Genomic DNA, 21,553 nt, shown 5'->3' with positions numbered 1-21,553 from the left:
CACTACTGCCAAAAATATAATGGGAGTCTATGAGCAGAACAAAGTTATTTTCTGATCCTGTTTGATATGTCCGTGAATTTCAAAGACGAAAGAAGTTTTGATTCCTGACTGTGGAACACTGGACCGCCTCTGTTTCCCAGTTCGTGGGAGTTTGGTCAAAACAACCTATGTGTTTTGTAGATTTGGAGAAGGCGTTCAACCATGTTTTTCGATGGGCCCTTTGGGGGGTACTTCAGGAGTTTGAAGTACTGGACTTTCTGCTATGGGCTGTTAAGGTCCCTGTATGACCGGTGCCAGAGCTTGGTCTGCATTGCCGATACTCTGTCCAGGCTGCCCTTTATCACCGATTCTGTTCAGAACCTTTATGGGCAGGATTTCTGTGTGCAGCCAAGGTGTTGAGGGGAACTGTTTTGGTAGATTAATGATCAGGTCTCTGCTTTTTGCAGCTGATGTGGTTCTGTTGGCTTCATCCGATTGCGATTTCTGGCTTTTGCTGGAGACATTTGCAGCCAAGTGTGAAGCAGCTGGGATGAGAATCAGCTCCTCTAAATCCAAGAACATGGTCTTGAGTTCCAAAAAAGGGTAGAATGCCTTCTTCAGGTCAGGGATGAGGTCCTGCCTCAAGTGGGGGAGTTTAAGTATCTTGGGGTCTTGTTCACAAGTGAGGAAGAGATGGAGCGTGAGGTTGACAGGCGAACTGGTTCTGCATTTACAGTGAAGTAGACATTGTATTGATCTGTCGTGATAGAGATTTAGCGGTCGATCTTTGTTCCAACCCTCCTCTATGGCCACAAGCTTTGGGTATTGTCCAAAAGAATGAGATCATGGATACAAAGGGCCAAAACTGCTTTTCTCCACAGTAGGATTGGGAATTTATAAGCTTTTATCAATATCAATGGCATTGTCGATTCTGTCTATCGATCCAATTCCTTACCAATTCCTGAGTAGTTCAATAGGTGGCAAAAAAGTAATTGCACACGGCCTCCTGCATTACAACTGTCGGTTTATTTATGATAAATGATCAGTTGTGCCTGTATCGGTTAGAAAGATCTTTCCAAATGTTCTCCTTTACGCTCCAGCGAAGGCAGAGTCATCTTCTTGTTCGGTGCTGTGTTGCTGTAGCTTTAGCAGAGTGGGAAAAATCTCACCACAGGTCAGACCTTTGTCATTGGACTCCACTAGTGAGTAGGTGTATATACAAGGTAAACGAGGCTAACATGGTAGGATGTGTTAGTTGATTAGTTACCCGCAGTATTAACAGGAGAAAACTTTCGGATGTCCCCGTTGTCATCCTTTCTCGTAAAGTATAACCAAACTTCTGAGCGTTTGTGCTGCTTAGACGCCATATTTCCTGCTTTCGTAAGCTACGCAACGTGCGTGGTGACGTTATTCGCCCCGACTTGAATTGATAAGGTGAATCATTTGCAAACGTGGCGAACGATTCCTAGAAATTGAAACAATGGGAACCGGTTATCAACAAGAACTGGTTTTCGATTCTCAACCCTCTTCCGCAGGGTGTCTGGGCTCTTCCTTAAGCCGTTTTTACAAAACAATGACGTCAATATGCCTCAACGCCGTGGCGACATCAGGGCGCCTTAGGTTGTTAATAAGTGGTCAGACCGTGGCTGTAATGTGGCACCATCTTGTCCTTTTTATAAAAGATTAGGCAATAGCGGCATACAGGGGGTGTGGGGGTGGTCTCTGCGATGCCACGGACTTCCGTTTATCTTGGACATAACTTGCTTTTCATTACGATTGAAGCCGTGATCGTAAAGTTTTTTTTAACAAGTCGCTCTAAAGCTGTCCATCCCCATCCGTCCCTGTGCAGTCTTTGATGATCTGAGCTTCAGCTCTAACAAAGTAATGGTCATGGAGCGCTGTGGCGCCATATGTTTGCCATATCAGCTGATTTTGTTCAAAAAGAAAAACTTATTGCTCGTGTTTACTTTCATTTTCAATATATTTGCTGGCTGGAGCTCGGCAGTAACTCCCCACATCATCATAACACCTGCCTCTGTTGCCCCATGTGCAATAGCCGTTTATGAGACAGACCATTAATGCAATATTACTACCAAGAGAGGTGGAATGAAAGCAAAAAAATAACCACAACGCCTTGCCTGCAAAGTGTGTTTATGAGACACACCATTGCGGTAATATTATGCCAATTTGCCATCATGGTGTGTCTTGTAAAATGGCCTTTAGAGATAGGGTGAGAAGCTCGGTCATCCGGGAGGGGCTCGGAGTAGACCCGCTGGTCCTCTACATTGAGAGTAGTCAGTTGAAGTGGCTCGGGTATCTGGTTAGGATTAGCCTGACAAGCCAGACAATATAATTGGATTATTTAGTCTGGCAACGCTCCATTGACGGCTCTCGGTTGTGGGGCGGGTTCTACCGTTGTCTTTCAAATGATCTCCGCATTCCACTGGACAATGAATGTGACATACTCTTGTTTCACTCTGTTGCATCATCCCACCCACCAGGCACATAGAGAGTCCTGATTGGCCCACAAGGTGGATAAAGCTCTGTGATTTGTTCACTAAGCAGATAGAGCACTATGATTGGCCCACCATTATGGACCAATCACAGCTCTTTTTGTGTTTGAAACCCCTCTAGAGAGCTGTGATTGGCCAGCCAGAGTCCTGGTAGGAGCTGCGGAGGTTCCAATGGAGCGTGCCTAGACCAAACTTTGCAAAGCAAGAATTTGGTCTAGTTCACTAGGCTAGGTTAGGATGTCTCCTGGACCTAAAGGAAGACTCAGGACTTGCTGGAGCGACTGTTTGTAGGCTGGCCAGGGAACACTTTGGGATTCCCCTGGAGGTACTGGCTCAAGCGGCTGGGCAGAGGGAAGTCTGGGCCTCTGCTTAGCCAGCTGCCACATGACCCAACCGCGGAGAAGCGGACACAAATGGATGGAGGGATTTTGATGCCAAGAAAGCACTTATTTTTGGTGAGATACTGGCGGTAACGCACAGCCTTTGGCTTGCATTGTTACAATTCATTTCTTGTAGCAATTTATTTGAACATTTCAAAAGAATTGAAAAAAATCTTTTCCCCTGAAAATTGTACTTGCACAGTTCAGGAAAATGTTTTCACCAGTGTTGGGAGTAACACGGTACAAAAGTAATTAATTACTGTAATGCACTGCTTTTTGCTGTAATTTGGTAATGTAAGGCATTACAGGGAAAGAAAATGGTAATATTTACTCGGTACAATTGTCAGTAACGCGGTAATTACAATGCATTTTTAAACCCACAATCAAGATGTGGGTTTCCTAAAAATTCAAATTGCGAGAAGCCTGAAAAAAGATCCAGTTTCCACATATATGACGTCATTTATGGACTCAGCTTTGCGGGCATTCTATGAGCAGAGAGAGCGTAGCGGTAATGGCTCAAATACTTCAGCTGCGTCCTGCATGCGGCCGCTGTTATATTCACAAAATCGCTCCACCAAAACAAAGTAATTCACCTGCGATCGTTTATATCAGCCCATATTCTCTGGTACGTCATGTACTTTTCAGCTGAGTTCATAATCTGTGCCCCGGTGATTTCAACTCATTGCTGCTGGAGCGCAGCGCATATTAAGCTTTTGTTTGCGTTCGGTAGATCCCTTTGGCTGATGAGTTAGAAAGTAGGAAATCTAGGAAACAGTTTTTCTGGAAGACGGAGAGAACATGCAGCATGCAGGAAGGTTAGAGAGAGAAAGGGCCGGAAATTATTCAAATAAAATCAAGAAAACAAAACAAAGTGCTTGAAAAGAAAAAAAGTAGGCAGATTTATCCCCAATACACATTTTTACCAGTGAAAAGCAATAATATATAAGCATTTAATATTTATACATGTGATAGAATCAGATCACCCCAGAAGTCAGTCCCACATCCAGGGCCGTATCAAGGCATTTGGGGACCAAGGCAAATATAGGCTTGGAGCCCCCACCACCTCACTCCCTGCTCAGTTAATATAAGATGGCAGCGTGCTGAGAGTACAGATTGTTGTTGCTTTTATTTAGTAAACAATCATTTTAAAGCACTGTTATTATATCTGACTGATTTTAACAACAATCCTAGCTCAGACACCACATCACCTTCCACATATATGTCATGAGCTCACTGAGCGTCACATGACCAGATTCATATTGAAGTTGTTCTGGTGAAAGTAACTTAAAGTAGTGCAAAAGTAGTGTAATGCCTTACATTTTAAAATCAGTAATATTGTAATGTAATGAATTACTTTCAAATGAGGGTAACAAGTAATGAATAATGCATTACAGTTTTGAAGTAACTTGCCCAACACTGGTTTTCACACATCATTCACCGGTTCGGTGTGATTTTAGTGTACCGTCTCAGCAGGTTGAGTCAGCCCCCCACGTATGATGCAGACGAGCCTTAACCCCACTAAAGTGGCTAAGCGTAGTGAGTATTTGTCTCTTGTGGAGCAGGGGGCTTTTTCTGCCCAGCTTGACATTGAGTAGATCTCATTGTTTCAATGTGCACCTCGATTGTAGATGATGTTGCGCCAGTTGGGACAATGAGAGAACAAGCACAGAGTGGAACCATGGCTGTCACATGAGACTCGGGCATGCAGGCAGGTCTGTCTGAGGGCTGAACGCAAGTGGAAATGAGACAAACTACATGTCTCACATGAAATCTATAGACAGTCGTTGTTTGATTACCAGGAATAGATGAGACAAGCTAGGGCCAGGTATTTTGCAGACATTGTGGAGACTAACTCTCATGACCCACGTGGACTCGCTGCTGGGATCTGAGAATCCCGACAGTAGCTCTGTGCTCCTGAAAGCTGGGAACTGTGATGATTTTCTCAACTACTGAGTTGAAAGGGTGGCAACAATTCAGACTCCTATCCAGTCATGGTGACTGTTCCACTTAGGGCCACACTTTTGGTTTTTCAGCCTGTGTCCATATCTGAGCTGAAGGGCTCAGTGCTTAAGCTAAAGCCAAGTGGTTCTTGTCCTTGTAATGCTCCTGTGCTAGCACCTTTTCTACTGGCAATTATAAATGCCAGTTTAGCCTCTTGTGTGGTGCCTACCTCCTTCAAGAGAGCAGCTGTGAGTCAAGTATTGAAGAAAAGTAGCTTGGATGCCTTGGTACTATCTAACTAAAGGCCTACCTCTCATCTTCTAAATTTATCTAAACTGCTTGAGAGAGTCGTAAATTTACAGCTAGTAGATCATTTAGACTCCAGTGATCTGTTGGAAACATTTCAGGCTGGGTTCAGAACCGGCCACAGCACTGAAACTGCACTTCTATCAGTTCTTAACAACACATTTTTAGCTGCTGACAGAGGGGACGCTGTTGGATCTGTCTGCAGCCTTCATCACCGTAGACCATAATGTGCTCCTGGACCTTCTCCAGTGGGTGGTTGTCAGCAGGTTCGTCCCTGTGATGGCTGCTGTCTTACCTTGGGGGAAGACCTTCTGTGTTAACTTAGGGGAGCCTTCTTTGTCTTGGGTGGGACTAGACTGGGGAGTGCCAAAGAGCTATGGTTAGGTCCCCTGCTGTTTGCCATTCACCTCCTTCCTTTGGGACATTTCCTTTGGTAGCATGGAGTAAAGTTAAATATGTATGCAGATGATTGCCAGATTTACCTTCCCCTTCAGAGGGGGGTGGTAGATCTGTCTCAAACCTGTTAGACTGCTTAGGGGATATTAGATCCTAAATGGCCTCTAACTTTCTGCGTCTGAATGGCGGCAAGACTGAGGTCATAGTTTTCTCTCCGGGTACCGCAGATAATGTCAGCATTGATGCTGATAGGACCTTTGGCTGCTAATGTGAAGAGTACCGTTACCAACTGGGTGTGAAAATGGATTCTGGCCTCAAGTTTGACAAACATATTATGTATGTTTATAGCTGTATCGTTTACTGATTCTTGGCCAGGACTCCCTTGAAAAAGAGGTTTTTAATCTCAATGGGACCTTCCCGGAGCGTAAGACAAAGTGGACCTGAAAAAGCTTTTACAACTCCGTTCACTTCTAGTCTTCTTTCTTTTTTCGCTCAGGGGACCCATGAGCTGACTGGAAGGGGAGGAGGCTTAGGCTCCCCAAAGATCTGTTGCACACTTGTGAGGATGTTTAAAACTGGACAATAGCTTTTCATTTCCCTGATTACAGTAAGAAATTGCAAACATTCCATAAATTGTAAATGTCAGAACACTGAAGGATGTTTTTGGCACATTTTGGGAGACTGTGACCTACACATTTAGCTTTGTGGCTTGAAAGGGGACTCATCAGGCTTTTTAAAGATAACTTTGATTAGTTAGATGTGTTACCAAGAAACAAAGGAATAACCAACCAAACACAAACGTCCTTAGATGGTGTGCTAAGTATATAAACCTTCTACAAAGTCATTCAGGAAAAGTAAAATGAGGATTACTGTAAATGTTGATGAAGGCAAAATGAATATTCGGTGTTTGAGTATGGACAAAAGCATGATTGTTATTAAAAAACCTGCATTTTTATTTGCGGTGTATTTGTTTGCTGTGAGACTTTGACAGGTTTGCCATCCTCTTAACTGGAGTGTTGGTCGGACATTTTTGTTTGAACACAAAACTGGACAGTGGAGGATATGGTGTATCAATCATCCAGCTTCATACGCCGTTACAGCACGTTCTCTCTTACATGTTTTACCTTGTCAACATTCCTCAGGCCTGCTTCTCAGCAGACTTTGCTGAGGCAGAGCAGCACCTTGAGGCCATGAAAAAGCTGTGTGATACCCTGATCCCCGAGGACGCTCACCGTCTGGCCCAGACTCAGCTCATGGAGTGTGAGAAGAGGCTGGCTGCCATCCAGCATCAGTTCAGTGGAGACCAAGATGCATCACTTCCTGAGTCCAGGTGAGGTGTTTTTAGACTGACGCAGGATTTCAGAAAGCAAAACCTCTCTCGTTTGAAAAGTTTTTCATTCTAATTCTGATACTTATAATCCTCCATCTATATCATTCGTATTTTCTCATCTTGTATATTTTGGAACATTTTTTGCAGAAAAAGTGAAACACAGAAATGCTGATTTTATTCTGTTTTGCAGGATTTATCTTTTACAAAGCGAAGAGCTGATCACACAAAAAGGAACAAAAAAAGCGAGTGACAAACTGCAGCCTTTACCAGAGGTAGGACCCCGAGCTCACCAAAATGTTCTCACTATCACTGTGCAGCACCAGGCCAAGTTGTGTTCTTTATTCCTCCCACTACCCACTCCTTCTCCACCACAGATGCACATGAAGTGAAGCAGGTTGAATTAAGCACTTGCTAACGTTCAACTGTGCTGCAAAAACTAAAAATGGAGATGGGAATGACAGAGTGAGCTGCATGTCTGAACGGATGAAAAACAAAGTCATTTCAAATGTTAGACAGGGGCTCACAGATGGATTTCCAGCTTAAACGTGCAAATATCACCAGGAAGAATCACACTTAAATTTTAAATAAAAATAATCATTAATGAAAATCAAGTGTTTCAGGTCTGAGTTAAGAGAATTCCTCTAAATACAGCATAGCGCTTCATTTAAATGTGAGCAGACTGCAGGATGAAGACAGGATGAACCCGGTGCAGTTCCACCATCCCGGCCCAAAGCCGAACCCAGCGCGGTTTCACCGACCCAGCCCAATGCCGAAACCAGCGTGGTTCCACCGGCTCGGCCCAAAGCGAACCCGACATGGCTACACCAGCCCGGCCCAAAGCCGAACCCGGCGCGGTTTCACCAGCCCGACTCAATGCCGAACCCGGCGCGGTTTCACCAGCCCGACTCAATGCCGAACCCGGCGCGGTTTCACCAGCCCGACTCAATGCCGAACCCGGCGCGGTTTCACCGACCCGGCTCAATGCCGAAACCAGCGTGGTTCCACCGGCTCGGCCCAAAGCGAACCCGACATGGCTACACCAGCCCGGCCCAAAGCCGAACCCGGCGCGGTTTCACCGACCCGGCCCAATGCCAAAACCAGCGTGGTTTCACCGGCTCGGCCCAAAGCGAACCCGACGTGGCTACACCAGCCCGGCCCAAAGCCGAACCCGGCGCGGTTTCACCGACCCGGCCCAATGCCAAAACCAGCGTGGTTTCACCGGCTCGGCCCAAAGCGAACCCGACGTGGCTACACCAGCCCGGCCCAACGCCAAAACCAGCGTGGTTTCACCGGCTCGGCCCAATGCCGAACCCGGCGTGGTTTCACCGACCCGGCCCAATACCAAAACCAGCATGGTTTCACCGGCTCGGCCCAAAGCGAACCCGACATGGCTACACCGACCCGGCCCAAAGACGAACCCGGCGCGGTTTCACCGACCCGGCTCAATGCCGAAACCAGCGTGGTTCCACCGGCTCGGCCCAAAGCGAACCCGACATGGCTACACCAGCCCGGCCCAACGCCAAAACCAGCGTGGTTTCACCGGCTCGGCCCAATGCCGAACCCGACGTGGCTACACCAGCTCGGCCCAAAGCTGAACCCGGAGCGTTTTCACCGACCCGGCCCAACGCCGAACCCGGCACAGTTCCACCTGCTCGGCCCAACGCCGAACCCGCTACTGCATCCGCTTGTGACAGAGGAGGGAGGAGATTCAGCGAGGGAGATAAGAAAAAGACAAAGACACATTCTCTGACACCAGTCACCAGGACCAGCTGACAGATCTACTGGCAAGTTCTAATTAACCAGCGCGGAATGGCTCCGAAAAAGGTTCCGTCGACAGAGGAGATCGAGGACATTAAAAGGTCTCTCAAATTTGCGTCCAAGGAGGTGACTGCTGTTAGAGCGCAACAGAAGCAGATCCTAGATCTTCTGGAGGAGGTGAAACTGTTGCACCTTCAGAATGTGGAAAAAGACAAACGCATCCTGGCTCTGGAGCAGCGGGTGGACGAACTGGAGCAGTATTCTAAAATGAATGAAGTGGTCATTATGGGGCTTCCACTAAAACCGCACAGTTATGCTCGCGCTGTAGCTCCAAACAATATGGAGCTCGGGGAGGAGGAGGAGAGATCAGTGGAGCAACAGGTGGCCTCCTTCCTTCATAGTAAAGGGATCAAGTTGGACCTGGATCACATCGAGACGTGTCACCCGCTACCCAGGAGGAACAGTGAACATCCTGCCATCATAACGAGGTTAGAGAACAGAAAAACAAGACGGCACTCTTAAAACAGGGACGTAAACTGAAAGGAACAAATGTCTTCATAAATGATCACTTAACAAAGAAAAATGCTGACATCGCCAGGAAAGCTGAAAAAACAGCAGAGGATCCAACATACCTGGGTGACAAATTGTAAAATCTTTATTAAACTCAATGGAAGTCCTGAAGAAGCAAAAGTAGTGGTGGTGAGACACATACAAGAACGTGATAAGTATTGATGATGTGGAACTAGCCTTATAGCTTAATATCGGCCTACGTGTCTGTTCATGCATGATGCCTCAAGCATACGGACTCCAGGAGTACTGAGATCAATGAACTTATGCTTCCATTCCTTCTCTAACTTAGAAGGTTTCTGAGTACACAGAATTCAATACAAGCTATTCAGAAAATGACATAGACCCAGATAATTATTTTCTTGTCTCTATCAAGAAAAGTTGTGCGTATTACTCACAAGAACATTTCAACAACAGCATCTATACTGAAGGCAAATTCTCAATTGTAATGAAAGGAGATGGAGATGTAGGTGGGATGTGTCAAGCTCATGGGCCCTATCGTGACCTGGAGCATAGTCTTAGAAGACAAGAGCACTGGAGAATCAGAGAAAACACTGACAGTTAATGCACATGGAATCAGTTCTGGAGGCCCCCCCTTACATCCAAGCAGACGTGGTCATAAAGAGGCTTGCTCATGATTGTAATATCTGAACCAGTGTCTACCAATGCGTCGCAGTAACGCACCTGTTGCACAATGACCTTTACTGTGGCCTTACCACCCTCCTCCTGTAGCAGGAGAGGTCCCAGCAGTATTCTGTCAGGTTCGGCATCAGGGGAGTCTGGGCTATTGTCTGTGGGGGGTGTCACTTGTCATCAATGTGGATGGAGTGAATTGTGAGATGTTGGGGGTTTCCTGTAAGTCAGAGGGGGCTTGGCTTCTGCCCACTCTCTTTCAAACATGCCAACAACAAAGTCAACTTGATTAATTATTGATTGATATCCTGTTGTTAATTGTGATGTTCTTGGCATGTTGGAAATAAATACATGATGATGATGATGATGATGATGATGATGATGATGATGATGATGATGATGATGATGATGATCTTTTTGCCAGCGCTCCGTGATTTAGACTCCCTAAACTTCAACGTTCTGAAGATGCCCAGTCCCTTCATGAGTCTAGCTCTCCTTTTTATCCAGACAACACCTTTGTTTTTCAGGTTGTGCAGGCAACGTCTCAGGAGAAGAGAGAGATGGAAAAGCAGACATCAACAGAAGAAATTACCAAGAAGGAAGCTCTGGAACGGTAAACATACGGCAACGCTTTTAAAAGTTTAGGAGATATATTAACCAGTGTTTAAGAGAGAGAGAGATTATTATATTCTCCATTTACTCTTAGTCATTGTCATGCTGCTCTGTGAAATTCCCAGATATGAAAATACCAAAAGAACTCTGCAAGCCCACTTGGCCAAAAACGAGCAGAGCTTGAAGGAGCCTCCCGCTGACTCGTTGTCCCTGAAGGGCCTGCATACACGACTCCAGGAAATACAGGTGCACATTTATTCCTTTAACACGGTAACAGATCTCAACCTTTTCTAAACTTAAATGGTTTTGTTTTGCAGTTCTTGAGGCAGGAAACAGAATCACTGTGGTCTGAGTATTCGGGCCACTGTTCCCAGTGTTCCCAGTTGAGCCGGGACCCTTCTTTGGAGCAGGAAAAAGCAGAGCTGCTGGAGCTGTGGCGCAGCCAACAGAAACACCTTCAGAGGCGAGGCAGCTCCCTCGGTGCTGCCCTCAGACAGATAGACTCCACAGAAAACCACATGGTGGACTTCACCGACCGCCTGGACCGGTACCTCAGACAGCCCAAAGACATCACTGGCTTCACACTGGCCAGTACCAACATCCTGAAAGACATCAAGGTCTGAAATCAGACATTCTTCATTGTTTTCTATGACAGAGATGCACACAATCCCAACTGCGTACACTGTAAAAACATAAAGGTATCGGTGAAAGAGTGGATCTACCATGTTGTCATCTACAGATGGTCACATTAACATGTATCTTGTTTTTGATTCTTCTTCAACAAACACTATAAAATATCCTTTTATTAGTAAACGTTGGTTCTGTTGCATGATGACACTTCTGCTTGTTTGGATTTAGCCTCGCGGGTCCAGTTAGGCAACAGAAATGTTTAAAAAGTGAACCGAGGCCCTCCCTTGCAAGATCACGCTTTTAATCACTGTAAACTTAGACTTTCTTTTTGCTGAAGGAACTGGACGACAACATTCAAAGTGAGTTGGACCAGCTGTGCCGATTGGACCCTGAATCCAGCAGTCTTGACCCCAGAGAATGCTTCCCTCTGACTTGTGAGGTAGAGGCCCACAAAGCCAGCCTGGATCAGCTCCAACAGCAGGTCCAGAAGAGTGAAGCAGCTGCTCGCGCTCTTGACCGCTTCCTCATGTCCCTACGCACTGTGGATGAAGACATATCTGGAGTCCAAGCTTCTCCCTGCAGTGACTCTGTGGTACTGCAGGACTTTCGCTCCAAACTGGCTCTGATTAGACAGAGCATCGACAGTCTGAAGGAAAAGGCCCCTCAGCTGGATCTGCTCCTGCAGGGAGCCAGGCTGACGATCAGCAGAAATGGTGCTCCGGCCTCCTGCCTGGACATGGTGACTGTCTTGCTCAGGAGGTTGGAGGATGCTGATGGTGGTCTGGCCAGCCAGCAGAGAGGCCTTCAGAGAGAGACGCAAAGCAAATCCTTTGGCTTGAGGAGGAGGGCAGTGTTTGGGGAGCTGAAAAAGCTGCAAGATATGATTGAAGAACAGAGACTGAGAGAGCCCACCATGCCTGCTGTGCAGCACATGTATGTGACGGGTTGTTCCATTGTTGCTTCATTCCTCAGAGGAACTTTAAATAATCTTGTCATTTTCAGGCTTCGTGCTGTTTCGGATTTGGATGGCCAGCTGCAGGCTCAACAGTCTGAGCTTCAGAATCTTCACGATCTGCAGGAGAAACAAGGAAAAGATGAAAACCTGCTCCAGGAGCTGGATGCTCAGTGGAAGGAGACTCACAGAGCTTTCTCTAGCAGGTAGGACCACATCCAGCTACATCCGGCTGTGTCTATGAGACAAAACATGATCTTAGGTGTGTTCTTGCTGTGTCTTTCTAAATCCATGCTTTCGTTCTTTTTTTTCCGTGTTTTTCTGTGTTTAAAAAAGAACCAAAACATGATATTTAACAATAACGGTTCAAGTTAAGAAAAAGCTAATGTAAACGTTTACCAGCAGAAATAAGGTGCAATGAAAAGGACACGGTGTTAAACAAAGGCAGATCCGTGAGAGGCTGAGGGGTAAAGGTGTTCGACAAACGTGTGGAAAAATCAGATTAAAGGGATGGGAATGTTTCCTCAACTATCACAAAATCCATAAATGCCAATCTCTACAGAACAGTTACACTCAAAAATGTACCTTCTGCCCGTGCATAAATGAAAGTTAGGGTGACACAGGAAACACCCAGAGGCAACGTTGATGTTTCTGTGTGTCTGGAGGTTTATGGGATGGAACATCAAACAGTGGAAGAGTATTCCAGATCATTTCTGCTCTGTCGTGGTACAAACTTCCTTCAGCCTTTCTGTCAAACCTTGAGCGATGCAGAAAAGGAGGTGAGCTGGTGTCTTTGTCTTCTGCAGAAAGAAGCAGTGCGGTGTTCTTCTGGAGCTTCTGAAGAAGTTCCAGACATGTCGCAGTCTCGTGAGCAACAGCATCCAGAAAGCTGAGCAGACCATCGGTGAAAGGGCTTCTTATATGGGCAAGGAGAACTTGCACAGGAGCGTAACAAAGGTGAATCCATTCATGTTGTTTCATCTTCCATTTACAGGACTTTGCTCCATCCCACACTGCAGTTACATGTTGTTTAACTCTTGTTTGGTTCTTCAGGTTTGCGACATTAAAAACAAACTGGCTGGTCTTGGTAAGGAGATGGGCGAGATGAGAAACGTTTGCAAGCAACTCCAGTCTGAACTGAAGAAGTTTCGAGACTGCAACGAGACTCCATTTGAAGCTGAAGCAGACTCGCTGATGGACAACTGGCTGGACGTAGGCACCAACTCAATTACACGGGTGGTGGACGCACTAAAGGAGAATGTGTCTAGAACTTTGGTTAATTGTGTGTGTGTGTGTGTGTGTGTGTGTGTGTGTGTGTGTGTGTGTGTGTGTGTGTGTGTGTGTGTGTGTGTGTGTGTGCGTGCGTGTGCGTGTGCGCGCGTGCGTGTGTGTGTGTGTGTGTGTCTACACTTCTATACATCAAAATGAGGACCAATGACAAGCTTTTTACCTGCAAACTGAGGTCATTAGCAGCAAAGCGAGGACATTTTGCTAGTCCTCACTTTGCTGCTATGCTACAGAGCTCTACTTACTTAATTAAGTTTTAGTTAAGGGTTGAATATGGAACACGAACACTCAGGCGAACTCTGGTGTTCAGAGGTGGTATTGCAACAACAGCACAAAGTTTCCAACCAATGGAAGGTTGGTTTACTGCTGACGCGTTCCAGCACCATGTCCAGAGACAAGTTGTACAGGGTAAGGACTCATTTCTACTACTAAGTTTGACAGTATTTACTTTTAGAACATCTTCTGGGCTCAGAATCAGCTGCTTGACTTGTCAGGTCCACCATTTTACACAGTCCCAGTCTCGCCTTGCTGAGCGAAATTTTTAGTGCAAATGGTGCCCTCTAAACACTCCACCCTCTCAACATCTGACAGCTTTTCTTTAACTATTGACAGCGCCATAGTCTCCCCCTCCCCTCACGTCAAGAGTCTGGGTGTCATTCTTGACAGCTCACTTTCTTTTCAAGCTCACATTAATAACTTAATTCGGTCAGCATACTTCCATCTACGTTCCATTAACGGTCTCCGTCCCTCACTGACCCCTCACACTGCCGCCATTCTCGTCCACAGCCTTGTCACCTCCGGTCTCGACTATTGCAATTCACTTCTTTATGGTCTCCCCAACAAACTCCTTCATAAACTGCAACTGGTCCAGAATTCAGCAGCCCGTATTATCACCAGAACCCCTTCCTTTCACCCCGGTTCTCCAGCGGCTTCACTGGCTCCCAGTTAAATTCAGGTCCATCTTCAAAATTCTCCTCCATAACTTCAAAGCAATCCGCAACCTCTCTCCTCCATATATCTCAGACCTTATAAGTATTCACACCCCATCCCGTTCACTCAGATCATCTTCTTACATCCATCTTGCGGTTCCTTCTGCCCGTCTCGCTACCATGGGGAGCAGAGCTTTCAGCCGCTCTGCTCCCCGTCTCTGGAACTCACTCCCCCCAGACATCAGGAACATCGACAGTTTTACCCTTTTCAAATCAAAACTCAAAACACACATGTTTAAATCTGCCTACAACCTCTGATTTTATTGAACTGTTTCTCTCTTTGTTTTTTCTTGTTTGGGTTTTATTGTTGTTTTATTGTATTTTATTACGTGTTTTCTGTAAAGTGACCTTGGGTGTCCTGAAAGGCGCTTTGAAATAAAATGTATTATTATTATTATTATTAATGGCTGGTAGATGTAAACATAAACCCAGTGTCATGCCTGACAAATAAAAATGTTGATCATTTCTATTTTTAAATATAGCTTTTAAAGGAGAAACTGTACATTTCTCTTGCACACCTCTAAACGCCCCGTGGAGGTATTATTATTATCGAAATATAAATTTTATTAAAATGTTCCATATTCTAACTTTAAGGTTCAGGTTGATGTCTGTGCTTACAAACCTCCGCCACTATGCCATCTTGCCAGTCTGCCATGTTTTTATGTGCAGGACTGTATGCATAGTTAGACAATTTCCAGTGTGTAGTGCAGAATCTTTGGGCCACGCGGAGGGGCGTGGTTGCTGAAATTATGTATTTGGCCACTCGGAGCTGTGCTGACCTCGCCGACGTGTCAAGCATAAACCAAGCTTAAGTTTTAGGGTTAGGCACAACCCAGTCTATTGTTTGTACTTCTCCATCAGCTCGGTGATGAAAACAAGCATTCTGCAGCAGGCCTGCTGAGGGTGACAGAGACATGCCCCATTTTTATTAAATCAGAGCTGCCGTGTGGGCATGCCTGTGATTGGTCAAGAGGCCAAATCCTTTGAATTTATCACCAGCACTGCCATTCACAACAAAAGAGTGGCGAAGATATCTAACAGCAGAAATAGAGCCGATCATAGAATGCCTCAAGGAAAAAAAAATTGTTTTTAAATACCTACATGACCTGCATTGATAAAGTAAAAGTTCCACAAAATACAATTTCATCTGCCTCTCCTCTCCGGAGGAATCTCATTCACATTTTTTTCACTTAATTTGAAAATGAATCAAATCATTTGTCCTTTATTTTAAATTTGATCACCTGCGCCAAAGGAGGAGCAGATGTGAATTAGACTTTTATTTGACTTAAAACAGACACGCTGTTAGATGATGGATCCTGGCCTCAGTGTATGTGTCCTGTTTGTGGTACTCTGCAGGTTACAGAGAAGATCGATGCCTACTTGGATAACCTTCGAGTGGGGCTGGAGCTGTGGGAGAAGCAGCTGATGTTGGGACAAGAGGTGGACAGCTGGGCTGCAGCTACACTCAGCATGTTTGCAGAGGGCCATCCCTTCCTCGATGAACAACAAGTGCTAGCCATGATGGTGAGGCATACGTGTTTAAAATATTATCTTCAAATTAGCAGACGTGGTTCCATCTTTGGAGATCAACAATCACATTAGCGACGCTCCTGGTTTGCAGGATGAGATCCGCTCCAATGAGGAGAATGTTGCACATTTTCACAAGAAGTCTGAAGAGATTCAGGAGATGCTGCAGAGTCAAGATCCTCCTTTGGAGCTGCAGGTAAGCGTGATGACGCGAGTCAGCCCCATTCAACATGGCTGCCACAGCTAATCAGCATCAGCAAACACCATAACAGCAATAACCCAAGTGTACAGATGTGGAGCTACATCTTGTGCTAACAAATCTTGGCAATTTTCAAGTATTTTTATTTTGCAAAAATTTACTAACATGGCTCAACTAAGCCTTAGACTTGGTTCACACGATGCAATTCTCCCCTTCTGACAGTCTAATGACACTTTTCCACCAGCATCTTCACAACACAGATCTGCACGCTTCTAAGGCTTTTCCATATATAACGGGTACCAGGTTGCTTCCCCTTTTAGTACCTTCTTCTATTTGGTTCCAAGCATACAGAACCAAGATTAAAACCCAACACCAGATGATTTGTCACTGACTGGTAAAGAGGCGGAGTCCCCCACCTATTCTTCTGGCTCTATGCAGTCTGTTCCATGTCTCTTCTTTTTGGAGCCTGATAGGATTACACAGACTAAAGCTGCCGGTTTAAAATAGCCACGGTGTCCTCTGTAATGGGGTGACTCGAGCTGGGCGAGAGTTTGGATGTGGCGTGGCTTTTAACCCAAGCGTGGAGTGACTGACGCCGGGTTGAATGGACACGCTGTTTAATCTGGGAGCCGGGTACGCAGCTGTATGGTGACACAGCTGAACACGGCGACTCCTGGTCTGAGGCTGGTCTCTAAGAACAGGCAGGATTGTTAGATCTGGCTGGTCTGATCTGAACAGGCTTCGTGATCTGAGACAATCTGGTTTGGACTCTAGGTTAGGTTCAGTTCGAACAATGACTGAGTGAGTCGGCGTTGTGCGGCACTTCCTTAAATAGATTTGGCGAAAGACGTGAGCTGGAAGCCTGGCCCTGGGGATGTTGGGTAATGGAGTCTGAGCGGCTCTGTGGTGCCTCCCTAGAGGAGGTTGACGGCTGAGAGGGAGGTTGCGTGACAGGACCCCCCACCCGAGGGACGGCCCCAGAAGTCCCAGAGCGGCGAGCCCAGAAGTCCGTTATTAGAGAGGGGTCCAAGATGACCCTCGATGGTTCCCATGAGCGCTCCTCCGGTCCGTAATCCGCCCAGTCCACCAGGTATTGCCATCCTCTGCCACGGCGACGAGCATCCAGCAGGCGCTGCACAACGTAAACACCATCACCGCTCACCCCACGAGGCGGTGGAGCGGGCTGGGGGGGGGGGGGGGGGGGGGGGAAGCAAGAGGAGAGGTCCTAACCGGTCTCAGCTGGGAAACGTGGAAGACGGGGTGAACCTTGAGAGACTTGGGCAGGCGGAGGCGGTAAGCCACGGGGTTAATGACCTTCTCAAAAGGGTACTGACCCAGAAACCGTGGGCTGAGTTTCTTGGAGCCAGCGGGCAGACGCATGTTTCGAGTAAACACCCACACGTTATCGCCCGGCTGAAAGGTCGGACCAGGCCGGTGGCGGCGCTTATGCTGGCGTGAGTACTCCGTGTTAGCTCGTTTGATGGCAGCCCGAGCACGGATCCAAGCGAGGCGGCAACGTCGAACTAGGAGCTGGGCCGCAGGAACCTCCATCTCCAGTTCCTGGTGAGGGAACAGAGGGGGCTGGTAACCATTACACAGCTCGAACGGGGAAAGACCAGTAGCCGAGGAGACGTGGAGGTTATGGGGCATCTCCGCCCACAAGAGATGCTTTGGCCATGTGGTTGGTTGGGAAGAGGCGAAGCAGCGTAGGTACTGCCCGAGCTGCTGGTTGGCGCGTTCGGTCTTTCCATTGGTCTGGGGATGGTAGCCAGACGAGAGGCTGCTACTGGCACCGACCTGCCGGCAGAAGGCTTTCCAGAATCTGGACATGAATTGGGGCCCTCTATCCGAGACAATGTCCTGAGGGAACCCATGGAGACGGACCACCTGCTCCAGAATGACTTCGGCCTTCTGCTTGGCAGTGGGCAGGCCGGAAAGAGCCACCAGGTGGACCGCCTTGGAAAACCTGTCCACGATGGTCAGGACGGTGTCAAGCTGGTTGACGGGAGGCAACCCCGTAACGAAGTCCAGGCCTATGTGGGACCAGGGTCTGTGTGGGACAGAAAGAGGGTGGAGGTCGTCCGCCGGGGGTTTGTTCGGAGTCTTGGAACGGTCGCAGGTGGAACATGCAGCCACGTATTCATGGACATCCTTGGCCATGGAGGGCCACCACAGGGCCCGTCGTAGGAACTGGAGGGTGCGGGTCTCCCCCTGGTGACCAGCCAAACGGGAAGCATGTCCCCATGCTAGGCCTCAGACCGGCAGGTGGATGGTACATACAGTCAGTTGGAGGGTGTGTCAGCAGGTGCGGGCTCGGTGGGCAGAGCCGCTCGGATGGCGTCCTCCACTGGCCAGTGAAGGGCTGCAACGAACCTCTGGGCAGGTAAAATGGGCGGTGGTTCCTTGACGGGTGCAGCTTGGGCGTGACGGCGGGAAAGGGCGTCCGCCTTTAGATTCTTAGAACCAGGGCGATAGGCCAGATGAAAGTGGTAAGATTCGAAGAACAGAGCCCACCGGGCTTGACGGGGGTTGAGTTGGCGAGCATTCTGGATATGAATTAGGTTTTGGTGGTCTGTTCAGATGGTTAATGGGTCCTGGGCACCCAATAGCCACTGCCTCCACTCCTCCAGCGCCCATTTAATAGCCAGGAGCTCCCTGTCCCCAACCCCGTAATATCTCTGGGTCGGTGTGAATTTCCGGGAGAAATAGGCACAGGGGTGGAGTTTGGAGTCCGGACCGCGTTGAGATAGGACCGCCCCTGCACCCACCTTGGACACATCCACTTCCACGATGAAAGGTTTTGTTGTGTCCGGATGAACGAGGAGGGAAGCGGTCGTGAAATGGTGCACCAGGGTTCGGAAAGCCTGCATGGCCTCAGGAGTGAAACGGAAAGGGTGGGTCTGGTTGGATGACTTGATTAGGGCAGTGAGTGGAGCGGCAATGGAACTGAAACTGCGGATAAAGCGGCGGTAAAAGTTCGTGAATCCAAGGAAGCTCTGGAGCTGTTTTAGGGAAGTGGGTTGCGGCCAGTGGGCGACAGCCTGGACCTTCTGGGGGTCCATTGAAAATCCTTTTGATGACACCACGAATCCCAGGAAGGAGATGGTCTCCTGATGGAAGGCGCATTTCTCCAATTCACAGTAAAGTCCGTTCTCCAGCAGCCGGGAAAGAACGGCTCACACGTGTGTGATGTGCTCCTCCAGGGTTCGGGAGTAGATCAGGATGTCGTCAAGGTAAACAAACACCCACCGACCCAACATATCCCTCAGGACATCCGTGATTAGCCATTGGAAAACCGCAGGGCTGTTACACAAGCCAAAGGGCATGACCAGGTACTCCCAGTGACCTGTCGGGGTGATGAAGGCGGTTTTCCACTCCTCGCCTTGTTTTATCCTGACCAAGTTGTAGGCGCTGCGCAGGTCCAACTTGGTGAATATGGTGGATTGGGACACTACGTCCAGGGCGGTGGACATCAAGGGCAAGGGGTGACGGTCGCGGGCCGTGATCTTGTTCAGACCCCGATAGTCGATGCAGGGTCGGAGGCCCCCCTCCTTCTTTTTTACGAAGAAGAACCCCGCAGCTCCGGGCGAGGTGAAGGGTCGGATAAACCCCTGTTGGAGAGCCTCCGTTATGTAAGCCTCCATGGCCTGGGTCTCAGCCGTCGATAAAGAGTACAAACGGCCCCGGGGTGGAACTGTGCCAGGCTGGAGCTTAATCTCCAGGTCATAAGGTCGATGAGGAGGCAGGGTGGTGGTAGGTGTCTTTGAAAAGACCCGGGCCAGGTCATGGTAGCAGGAGGGGATCTGAGAGACATCGACATCTGGGGGTTCAGGCTCAGAGTCAGGTTGGGGAGGTACATGGGAATGACAAGCCGCTCCCCAGGTGAGCACCCGGCCAGACGACCAGGAGATCTGGGGGTTATGACGTAAGAACCAGGAGTGACCTAGGATCAGTGGGGACAAAGGGGCGGTGATAATCAGGAACCGGAGAGTCTCTGAATGGGGAGGTTCATCCATACGGAGGTCCACCGTCTCCTGGTGGATTGGATAGGGCTGGAGAGGAGTACCATCCATGGAGGTAACGGGAATGGTTTGGTGGAGAGCGGACAGGGGAATGTGTAGGCGGGTCGCCAGATCCTTATCCATGAAACAGTCCGCCGCTCCAGAATCCAAAAGCGCCTCCAGCTCAACGGGCCCCTGGGCGAGATGAAGGGTTACTGGGAGCATGGTGCGGGTCGAGGGGGTTCCGGTCGACCCAAGTAGGACCCCTCTGCTGCTGCCTACTTGGAGTCTGCGTTTCCCGGCCGGGAAGGACAGGAAAAGCGCATATGGCCCGGTGCGCCGCAATTGGCGCACAGCCCCTCCTTATAGCGCCTCTCCCTCTCTTCTGGGTTTAGTGTCCCAGCTGCATGGGCTCATCAGTGAGTGGGCTGGCTGAGCGGGACCGATCGTTGGTTGCCGCTGCCGCAGGGTCAGCAGGTCGGTGCGTAAAGAGGCGTAAATCCATTGGGAGAGCGAGGTCGGCCGCCTCGTCCAGGGTCCCAGGGGTCTCCCGTCCGATCATCCCGTCTCTGATGCGGGAGGAGAGCCCCTCCAGGTAGATCGCTTTTAGGGCGTCATCTCCCCATCTCAGCTTGGCCGCCTTGGTCCGGAACCGAGACGTGTACTGCGCTACCGTCTGGTTTCCTTGCCGGAGCTGGAGGAGTTGAGTCTCCATTGACGTCTCGCCGCTGGGGGTGGGGTGGGGGGGGGGGGGTGGGGGGGGGATGGGACGAAAACCCTCCTGAGTTCGCTCATGAACATATCATAGTCATTGCAGACTTCCGATTTCTTATTATACATGGCTGCTGCCCACTCCTGAGCTCGGCCGGTGAGGAGGGAGACCAGCATCGCCACCCGGGAGCGGGGTGTGGCATATCGGTGTGGCTGACATTCAAATGTCATGGCTAACGTGGCTAATAGTCCTTCAGGTGAGCCATGCGTTCCGTCCCATTTCTCCGGGAGGCTGAATATGGGTTGGTCTCGGTCTCTGGAGGTCTGCTGCTGCTGCGCAGCAGAGAGTTGGAGAACCACAGTGGCGATGGAACCCGCCTTGGCAGCTAGGCGTTCCACCATGACTTCCATCAGGTTAACCTGAGTTCGCAGGTTATCAAACTCAGCTGGGTTAACAGTGGACTCAGTCATACTGTAACGGGGTGACTCGAGCTGGGCGAGAGTTTGGATGTGGCGTGGCTTTTAACCCAAGCGCGGAGTGACTGACGCCGGGTTGAATGGACACGCTGTTTAATCTGGGAGCCGGGTGTGCAGCTGTATGGTGACATAGCTGAACACGGTGACTCCTGGTCTGAGGCTGGTCTCTAAGAACAGGTAGGATTCTTAGATCTGGCTGGTCTGATCTGGCTGGTCTGATCTGAACAGGCTTCGTGATCTGAGACAATCTGGTTTGGACTCTAGGTTAGGTTCGGTTCGAACAATGACTGAGTGAGTCGGTGTTGTGCGGCACTTCCTTAAATAGATTTGGCGGGTGACGTGAACCGGAAGCCTGGCACTGGGGA

General features: G+C 48.5%; 1 protein-coding gene across 3 annotated transcripts in view; it reads left to right on the top strand.

Annotated features, from left to right (window-relative positions):
• The window catches only part of syne2b (spectrin repeat containing, nuclear envelope 2b), a 153,543-nt gene that overhangs the window by 66,930 nt on the left and 65,060 nt on the right, over positions 1-21,553 (top strand). For all 3 annotated transcript variants that reach the window (XM_070546924.1, XM_015968900.3, XM_070546923.1), the window contains exons 25-35: positions 6,658-6,845; positions 7,036-7,117; positions 10,331-10,416; positions 10,541-10,661; positions 10,733-11,032; positions 11,383-11,978; positions 12,048-12,203; positions 12,804-12,954; positions 13,051-13,209; positions 15,630-15,797; positions 15,895-15,996. In XM_070546924.1, coding sequence (XP_070403025.1) covers positions 6,658-6,845; positions 7,036-7,117; positions 10,331-10,416; positions 10,541-10,661; positions 10,733-11,032; positions 11,383-11,978; positions 12,048-12,203; positions 12,804-12,954; positions 13,051-13,209; positions 15,630-15,797; positions 15,895-15,996 — 2,109 coding nt within the window. The remainder of the gene's footprint in view (positions 1-6,657; positions 6,846-7,035; positions 7,118-10,330; positions 10,417-10,540; positions 10,662-10,732; positions 11,033-11,382; positions 11,979-12,047; positions 12,204-12,803; positions 12,955-13,050; positions 13,210-15,629; positions 15,798-15,894; positions 15,997-21,553) is intronic.

This window comes from Nothobranchius furzeri, chromosome 18 (genome assembly GCF_043380555.1).
Source record: "Nothobranchius furzeri strain GRZ-AD chromosome 18, NfurGRZ-RIMD1, whole genome shotgun sequence".
NCBI classification, from domain to species: Eukaryota; Metazoa; Chordata; class Actinopteri; order Cyprinodontiformes; family Nothobranchiidae; genus Nothobranchius; species Nothobranchius furzeri.
This window is presented reverse-complemented; position numbering and strand designations above follow the sequence as displayed.